The sequence below is a fragment of the Diplotaxodon limnothrissa genome, linkage group LG6, assembly GCF_057381915.1.
Source record: "Diplotaxodon limnothrissa isolate DT_005_m linkage group LG6, D_limnothrissa_male_GT1.1, whole genome shotgun sequence".
In the NCBI taxonomy this organism is placed as follows: Eukaryota; Metazoa; Chordata; class Actinopteri; order Cichliformes; family Cichlidae; genus Diplotaxodon; species Diplotaxodon limnothrissa.
The window spans coordinates 13,255,239-13,264,773 of NC_140601.1; the positions used below are offsets into that span (position 1 = coordinate 13,255,239).

Sequence of the window (9,535 nt, forward strand, 5' to 3'; positions counted from 1 at the left end):
GCTTGTACAGCAGCGACTGGTTTATGGTACATGCTCAGTTTACAGTACATGAAAGCTCATGTTTTTGGATTTTTATGTTAAATTTACTCAAGCTGAAGGTAAATTCCTGAAATGCAATACAGTTTACAGCAGTAACCAAATCAAATGAAGGGAACGTGTCCGTGCCCCACCATGACGCTGAAACCCCCCAATGTCTTTATGTCAACGCAGACTGAAACAAAGATGTTTATATTTGATTAAAAAGTCGTCTAAAAGTCCGTTTTTAGCAGCAGCGCGAGTTCTGACTGTAGCAGTATAAAGTCACGTCTCCGTTGTGATGTCCAGTCACCAGCGTGTTTAATCCCCCCCATCGAGCCAGCTGCCAGCCTTCACTCTCTGGAGCCCACACCATCCTCGAAGCCCCCGGGTGCCCGAGCTCCCACACACAGGCGCAGCCGTTCTGACTCAGGCCCACCACGCCGGAGCCACTGACGTCGGCTTCACACAGCCTGTAGAGCAAAGTGACAGATGTAAATATGCCAGTGTGTTTGAAAAGTGACGCAGAAACACAAACCTCGTCTTCCATTCCTCATCTCACCTGCCAGCCCAGGTTTCCGGTGGGTACAGCTGAGTAGCGGGGATGGATTTTCCACTTAGAGGGTTAATGGCGACCAAGGAGAAAAATGCAGTCTTAGGATCTTTTATTTTTCCTTCTTTTTCTTCGTCTTCTAAAGAGCTTAGAAACTGATGCTGCAGCAGGACAAACAACACTCCCTGTGCACAAACACGCAAAGGACTTATATCATGTAAAGAATGACAGCGTTACAGGGGCATGGTTTTTTTGTTTTTACTGCTTTTACTTACACAGGAGGAATATCCTCTGAGGCAGGCTGTGTGAGAAAAACCCTCTCCAAAGAGGACTCTGCACAGCAGCTGTCCAGTCTTTAGATTCCTACAACAAACAGAAACAATTTAACTGTAAGCGGGAGCAGCTTCGAGGTAAAGATGAAGCTGCTGCTGAAATCACATTTCTTTCTATCAAAAACAAAACGACAGGGCCTGTTGCTAACCACCTTACTGATACTGCCAGGAATCTTGGAGTTTTCATGGATAGCTCCTTCAAACTTGACAAACAGGTCTCTACTGTGGTAAAAACTAGCTTCCATCAACTACGCCTAATCTCTAAGGCTAAACCCTACATACCACACAAAGATATGGAGAAACTCATTCATGCTTTCATTATGTCAAGACTGGACTATTGTAACTCACTCTACTTGGGTCTACAATCTTCCCTTCTGCAGCGTCTGCAGCTGGTCCAGAATGCCGCAGCACGTCTCTTGACCGGCACTAGAAAGTTTGACTCTATCACCCCTGTTCTGAAAAATTTACACTGGCTTCCTATCAGATATCGAATTGATTTTAAAATTCTATTGTTTACTTATAAAATTCTGAACAATATGGCACCTGACTACTTAGCTGATCTCCTCTGTCTGTACAGCCCTCAGAGAGCACTAAGATCATCGGGCCAACTGCTCTTGGTGCAACCTAGGTCTCGGCTGAAGACCAGAGGAGACCGTGCCTTTGCCGTTGCTGCACCCAGGCTATGGAATACTCTCCCTCTTCATATTCGCGCGTCAGATTCCATTCAGTCTTTTAAATCACGTTTAAAAACGTATTTGTTTGATCTAGCATTTAAGGCAAATTAGGGTATTTTACATCTGGCTCTGTATTTAGATTATGTAATTATCTTATATTTTATATATTTGTAATTTATATTTTATTGTGATTTTATTTGTACTGCGATTTTAATGGAAAGCACTTTGGTGTACTTCGGTCTTAAAAATGTGCTATATAAATACATTTTGATTGATTACGTTTTGTTTTGTGTTATTTAAGCTGTTTTTTCTGTCTGTAGGGGGCAGCAGAAACAAACAGATGAGTCTTTAAACTTCCTCTTGTCCCATCTGTTGTCAGTTGACACACTGACTGGTCAGGTGGTCCCGATGGAGCACAAGCCTACTGATGTCATTAGCTCTGTTTGAATAACTGATTCTAACAACATCAGAAACGAATGAAGAGCCAAAGAGAAACCCGAAACAGAATTCAGCAGTCTTGATCTTTAAATTAGACTTTTTATCATCACATTTATGTTTACCAGACAAAAAGGTGTCCGCCCTCATCTGTACCAATGAGAGCATCAGGAAGTCCGTCAACTGGTGCAAGCGCTCCCACGCAAACACCTGGAGATACCAGAGTCTGAGAGCTTGGTGAGCTGAGAGAAAAAGAAAAAGAAAAAAAGAGAAGTGAGACACGAATCGTGACAACTCTATGTAAGCTTCGGACCCCAAATGCAGATGTAGTCTGTGACATCGACACAATGAAAGGCGACAGCGGAGAGGAAAACTGTGATGTGTTACCTGTAGTCTGACAGCGTAAACACCTGCAGAGTGGAACCTGTGGCTGAGTGGGAGGTGGTCACCACTCTGGACCGGGACACACCAATCACTGCCTGAAGAATCCCCTCACAGAGCAATATCTGCATGAGGCTGGAGCATGACAGCACTCTGTGCACACAGACAACATACAAATATTTTACAAACTATACTGAACTTAATGAAAACTGCTCATTTGCACAGGCGAAGCAAAAGCACACCCCGTGATTCAGCAGCTTGTAGAACCGCCTTTAGCAGGAATAACTTGAAATAATGGTTTCCTGTATGATTTTGTCAGTCTCTCACATCGTTGTGGAGGGATTTTGGTCCACTCTTTTTTACAGTGTTGCTTCAGTTCATTTAGGTCTGCAAGCACAGCTCTCTTAAGGTCCTGCCCCAGCATTTGGTTGAAGCTGAGGTCTGGACTTTGACGGCATCGTTGCACCTGAATCCTTTTCTTTTTCAGATATTGTGTTATAGATTTGCTGCTAGACTTGGAATCATTGTCCTGCTGTTAAAACCAATTTGGGACACGCTTTAGGTGTCAGACAGATTCCCTCACATTTGATTCTTAAATACTTTAATCAACTCAACGACTGCAAGGTACACTGGTCCTGTGACTGCAAAGCAAGTCAGAATCATCACCCGTGCTTTACAGCTGGTATGAGCTGTTTGTGCTGATGTGCTGTGTTTGGTTTTCTCCAAATATGTTGCTGTATTGTTGCCAAACATCTCCACTTTTGTTGAGAGCCTTTCTATTGGCAAACCTTCCAAACAAACCACTCATTTTCTGTATTTTTCTAATTGTAATGTCATGAACTGCAACATTTTAATCGAGGCCTGTAGAATTTGATTTGTCGATGATCAGTTAATCAAGTGCAGTTAATCAGTAGCACCTGGCTGGTCCTTACCCTCTTAATACCTATGGAAGCAGGAGGGGTGTACTTAGTTTTTACATGACAGTACATGGTAGAGATAATCATTTACGGTTTAGTATTCACCTCACTTCTCTGATTTCCAGCTGACCCAGAGTCACACAGATCAGCCCAGCAGCATCCGGGACATGAAACACACTGATCACTGGCTGCAAATAAACACCAATTACTGCCATGTGATTTTATGCATCTCCCAAACATTCAAACTGCAGTTTACTAATCACATTTATGTATAATTTATATTGTTTGTGCAATAACACTGAGCTACAACAAAGATGAAACTTATTCTAATACGTGGATTCTTTACGCTCATCTTTAACTATGTATTTATATTGTATAGCTAGGGCTCCTGGCAGATTACTGAAACCAGGTGTTAATCAGTGGAACAGTAAAAAAGAAAAAGTAGTTCTAGCTAATGTTCAAACCTCCACAGAGTCATTCTGATATGCAGGCCCATAAGAAACTCACCTCACTAAAGGTCCAGGTGTGTATTAATTTCCATTCAGATGCTGAAGCTTGACTCCAAAGGCACACTGCCCACTTTCCTGCTGCTGCTACACACAAAGTGTCTGAGGATCCAGGAAAACAGCAAGCATCTACCAGAATGCCTCCTGCTGCAGCCTGAACACACACAAAAAACTGTAACTCACTCAAGAACAATGTCACGGATGCTTTAGATGCACACACCCTTAAATTATATTTAAGCTAAATAATAATCTTTAACTATACAGCAACGGATAAAACAGTTTTTTTACCCTCAATGTGTGCATGTGTCTAATTACAAGTTCTTCTTTCGTTTCCTCTGTTCTCAGGTCCAACTGCCCAGCTGAGTCCTCCAGCTGATGGCCGGAGGGACTCGGGGGAGAAGTGAGTTCAACTGTGTGATGCTGATTGGCCCTAACTGGTGGCTTAGATAAATGGTGGATCTCTCCAGATGGAGAGAGAGCAGAGGGGCTAGGAGGGAGGTAAGTGATGGAGGGACAGGGAGACAGGGGTGGAGGAGAGAGAACCTGTCTGGAAGGGCTGTATGGTGGAGGCAGGTTGAGACAAGGGGCAGAGGGGGAGGAGGTCAGAGGGAGGCTGCAGGTGACAGGGTGGGGGGTGAGACCTAGGGAGGGTAGTTTTGGGCTGGTACTTAGGGTGGATGAAGGCAGGTGTGGGGTTATAAAGAGGGAGGGTGCTGAAGCCAGAGGGGAACTCAACATGAGCTGAGAGATGACACCGTGTGAAGATTTGGTCTGATTTTCAGGAAGTCTGTTTGGAGTCTTCAGAGGTTTTCCTGGAGGGTTTGTTTCATTACATGCTTGTTTATCAGCGCAGCTGCTGGAGGAGAGTTCCTCTACAGGTGACTCAAAGGAAACCAGCTCAGTGGTAACTTTATCTTCTTCACTGTGATTTATACACCTCAGATCCTCTGAAGCATGGACCACACCACAATATGTGTGTTTTTCAGGATGTTTTACTTTAAGTTTTTCTGGGTGATTGATGACATCATCATTCTCTGTGCAGACTGGTCTGTCTGCAGAGTTCATGAGAGTCTGAAGTTCAATATGAGAGTTCACAATCACAGTTTCCTTACAGACATTAGCACACTTTTGCCCCACTGGCTCTGTTGGGCTAGAGTGAGTCTCTGCCAAGCTCTGCTGCTCTTCAGTGAAGGAGTGCTTCATCACTTTATCTGTAAGCCTGTGTTCTTCTGATACACTCTGGATGTGTATGGACTGGGTAGCAGCCAGCTGTTCTGCATTATGACCTGGTGAACTTGCAATTGTGGGTGTGAGGCTTAGCGGGAGAGGAAGAGGCGTCGCTGCATCAGCGCCGGTGCATCGAAAGTCAAAGCGGCGCCAGCTGCTGCGTGTGTTGTAAGATGGGGATGAGAAAGGTTCAACTGCAGATTCTCCAGTGACTTGGCGAAGCTTGAGGAGCTTCAGGGAGGCAAACTGGTCATCTGGGAGATGAAAATCTTGGTGGGTGTCCAAGTTCATCAGCGGGCCAGACAACAGAGAGGGAAGACGAAGCAGAGACGTTTGAGCCGGTGACAAGGAGGGCAAGAGGAGAGATCGCCAGCTCGATGTACCTGAAGAACACAAAGTGGAAAATAAAAGCTTCAGTCAAAAACATGCTCGTCACTGTATATAGAACTTGTTATGTATATACTGGGTGATGACCTGACTGAAGGAACAACCTGTCAGTCATCATGTCAGTAGGTCTGTTCAGGGAACTTTAAAACAGTTAAACTGACACCAGACACCAAGCCAGACTTTCAGTGCACATCTACATTCATCTCCTCACAAAATAGCCTCTGTGTCATCTTAGATGCACTTCTTGTATCAAAAGAAGAAGTGCAGTTCTCTGCATTGGCTGTGGTTTCCTTCACACAACAAAAGTTTCCAGTTTCCATTCTTATAATTAACCTAATGCCGTCATTTCTTTGGCATTTCTACCCCTTTAATCACCACCATATGGCAACTGTGCACTGAGGGTTAGGATTCACGCTGAAGACAGAAGGTTCTTTTTGAAGGGTTATTATGGAAAAAATTAAAAGAGTGCATGCAAAGTGTGACACACTGAATTAAAAATTGCGGCTGTATATTGCAGCAAACTGTGCATTCAAGTGGGTCTCAGCAACATGTTTGGGAATTTCTGCTGATCTCTTATTTCCCAAGGGACTGCACAGCAGATGGATGCACGCTTGATTTGGCCCAGATTTTAAACCATCTCCTCCCAGTCTTAAACCAAGAATGTTTTGCATGTAAGGCAAATGTGCTAACCACTACACTGCAGAGGCACTCATTGCTTTATACCACTACATAACTGCATCGAAACATTGTGCTGTATCAAAATGTGCAACGCAAATAATGTTTTTAACGCTGTCTCTTTGGCCACAACAGTCAAATGAATCCAAAAGTCTTTGAGATGAGTCTCTCCAATTTCTGTGATGTTTTTATAATCTGAACGCGTGGAATATGTGTCAGATAAAGCACATAGACATGAACATAACCTTAAGGAGGAAGGTTGTTTTAGAAATGGGTGTAAATAGATCTTGCGCTCACCCTTTCGTCACAATTCACTTTATAGAGTGAACATAGGTCTCAGGGTATTTTTATAATGATGCACAGACACATAGACAAAGACTGATACCAGAGCCCAACAAATATATGACCAATAATGATAGACAATTGTCATTTAAACATGCAATATATGAGCCAATATTTCTTTCTTTCAGACACATGAAAAACAGATTATTCTAACGTTTGTTGTATGTGGTTATTTACGAGTCCTTACTGAGGTAATGTAATAATGCTGTTAAAAAGTTCACTTGTTTCACTGGGACAACAAATCAGAGATTATTCATTTACTGCCGACTCTGCTCAGATTAGCTGGTTGTTGGGACCTTGGAGAGTGCCCTCCTAACAAGTTATTTCATGTCTTTCTTAAAATTTGAATTTATCAGCCATTATAAATGCAGATACAGATCTATCAGCAAATATCTGATATTACCCGAAATATACGCTGGGCTCTATTTGATTCATACTCATACAAGTCTTACTTTGGTTCATGTGTGGGGATCTGTAAGCCTTGTTGTTCCTCTTCATAAAGATTTCATAGACCTCCTCTGGATGTCCAGAGGCAGAGCTGGAAGAAGCTCTATTATCTCCAGAAGTAAGCGGAGGATCAGTGATGTGTGTGGGCACGTGCTGTGGTTCATTTGTTGCTAGGTCGGTTTCTCCTGGGATTGGGCATGGCTCTGGTCCATCAGCTTCTTGGAGAGACTGACAGGAAGAGACTGGAATGTCTGTAGGTTGGGGATCATCTGAGGTTTGCTCACCTGGTGACTGATGTGTGTTCAAACTAGAGGCTCGTCCGGTCTGAGATCTCCCTCTCCCCGTGCCTCTCTTCCTCTTCCGGCCTCGTGCTGGACGAGCAGACGTGGGAGAAAAACTAGAGTCCATCTGACAAGCTGAAATCTTACCAGAGTTCTGGCTGTGTTCAGCAGATGCACACACAGATGCAACAGCCTGTGATGGTTTGTTAGGGTCCCCAGATGCAGTTGTTAGAGAGAAGAAATCTGTCTGAGTGTGCGGCTGTGAAAGGTCGCTGCTCTGTGTGCTCCTGTTCTGTCCTTTGGCACGACCTCGACTCCTGTGATGTCGTCCCCTGCTCAGCTGGGACTCTATTACAGCCTGCATGTCAGGCTGGCTCTGTGAAAATGTCATCCGTCTTGTGGTTCGAACGTAGTATTCCACTGGGAAAAGTAGTCCCTCCACTAATGTACAGGAGTCCATAAGGCTCCCACTTTTTCCACCTCCAGTCAACTCATTCTTTTCCTCTTTTACTTCCACACTATAATCATGCCTTTTTTTACTTTCTGTTTTGTCCCCTACATTTTGTTCAGTGTCTTTACTAATGTTCTCTTCATTCCGTCCTCTACTATTTCCACCATCCTCTCCTCTCGCCCCTTCTTTTCTCGGTTTGTTTTGTGTGTCATCCTGCCCCTTGTTTTCAGTTTGTGTTGTGAGCAACAATGACTCAGGTTCTTTCTCCCCTTCACCTTTTTCCTCAGCATCTTTTTCCTTTTGTTCTTGGGATCTAGGGATGTCTTTTCCCTGAATATCCCCTGGTTCAGTATATCCATGTGTGCTCCAGTGTGTAAGCAGCAGAGAGGGAGACTCAGAATCTGTACCAGAAAAAAGCTCTTCACTTTCATTTATAGCATCTGCTTCATCTGATGTGAGTTTCTCCTCCTCTCCTGCTCTTTTGGCACTTTCCATCCCCTCACCCTGCTCCTGTCCCTTTTCATTGTTCTCTGTGCTCCTACTTTCCCAGCGTAGGCGGCTGCGTCGTGACCTGAGGCGCAGGGAAGAACCTGTTCTATAACCTGTAGGTTCAGCATGGCTGAGATCTGGCGTTTGCGGGCAAGCATCAGATGGAAGTGAGAACTTGATCACCTGGTTTCTCCTTGAGTTGTCAGATTCAGCTGGACCTGGCAAAAAATCAGATGATTTGTGAATTTCACTTTCTGCTTTTATTACAGGCCAAACACGCTGTGCCTCTGACAGTAATAACAGTGTAGTCTCATCCATATGACAAAGCAAATGTCCCATGATCAAGTGTTACCTTCAGTGTGTCTCTGGCTCTGAGTTAAGCCCTGAGCTGTGTCACCGCTGCGGTTCAGTATCAATGAAGAAGGATTGAGACGGAGATTTGATGCAGCCTCCGTGTCTCTTTGCTCCAGGTGGTTTTGTTCAGCGATCCTGCTCCTCACATGTTTCTGTACTGCCTCCAAGCGCTCGGCACGCTGTTTGCAGATGTATGCATATATATATATATATGAGACAAAAATGCTCTTTACATTTTTCTTTTTATAGCACAATGAAAGACACTCACCTGCAGTCTCTGGGCTGTCCTGAGATATTCCCTTTGTAATTCAGCCAACTTCCTACGAAGCTGAGAAAAGACAACATTAATCTCAGAGGTCATGGCAGCATTTTATGTGGCTCAGGTGTGAGGACAAATGCAGGTTACCTTCTCCTTATCATCAGAATGCAGCGTAGATCTCAGCTGCTCCTCACAGTGCAGAATATCTCCCACAGTGGTCTCCATGCTGCTCTCTGGTCACAGCAACACACGACTAAGACTTAAATGTAGCCATGACACGGCTTCTATGGCGCTAGCACAGCTGGCAGACGTAACCTTTGCCATATAGATTTCCCTAAAACTTTAGCTCACTTGACAATAACGTGATTTTTCTTTAACTGAAAAACCCACACGAAACATAAACGTTAGCAGCCAACAGCCGAAGCTTACACCGCTATTGATAAACACCGATACTTTATTAAATGTGCAACTTGCCTTTTACTGTAGTTCATGCTATTTCATAAGGTGAGCTCTTCAGTGACTACACCGGGCTACAAGTTTGTTTCGACGGTCGATTTGGCAGCTATCGATTTAGTTCTAATTTCCCGCGACTCACATCGCCAGGCACGAGCAGTCGAGCGCCGATGAGTCGATCAGCGGTAGGTAAATGAACCCAAGCGTTGCTGCCGCCCCCTCGTGTCTGGCTGCAGTGTAGGTCATAAACTAAGGAGCTTGGAAAGAAAAGCGGCTGGACTTCTTTACGTTTCTTGAAGACGTTTCACCTCCAGGAGCTTCTTCAATTCTAACACCCGATGGTGGAGAGTCCCAGGT

The 9,535-nt window shown here is 44.2% G+C and overlaps 1 protein-coding gene across 1 annotated transcript; it reads right to left on the reverse strand.

Moving 5' to 3' along the window:
* Window positions 1-262: 262 nt before the first annotated feature.
* palb2 (partner and localizer of BRCA2) lies at window positions 263-8,950 on the reverse strand. The gene is made up of 12 exons (XM_085355686.1): window positions 8,873-8,950; window positions 8,735-8,794; window positions 8,465-8,645; window positions 6,897-8,330; window positions 4,102-5,423; window positions 3,815-3,967; window positions 3,413-3,495; window positions 2,397-2,543; window positions 2,135-2,251; window positions 844-931; window positions 578-753; window positions 263-488 (listed from the first exon to the last, which is right to left on the reverse strand). The coding sequence occupies exons 1-12, from the start codon at window positions 8,948-8,950 to the stop codon at window positions 263-265; spliced, it is 4,065 nt and encodes a 1,354-aa protein (XP_085211812.1).
* Window positions 8,951-9,535: the final 585 nt, after the last annotated feature.

Excerpts from the sequence above, each read along its gene's own strand:
- palb2 (XM_085355686.1), bottom strand. The coding sequence starts at position 8,950 with ATGGAGACCACTGTGGGAGATATTCTGCACTGTGAGGAGCAGCTGAGA. Across the intron at positions 8,795-8,872 it reads ATTCTGATGATAAGGAGAAG|CTTCGTAGGAAGTTGGCTGA; the intron begins GTAACCTGCATT and ends GTCTTTTCTCAG. Across the intron at positions 754-843 it reads TCAGAGGATATTCCTCCTGT|GGAGTGTTGTTTGTCCTGCT; the intron begins GTAAGTAAAAGC and ends GTTTGTGCACAG.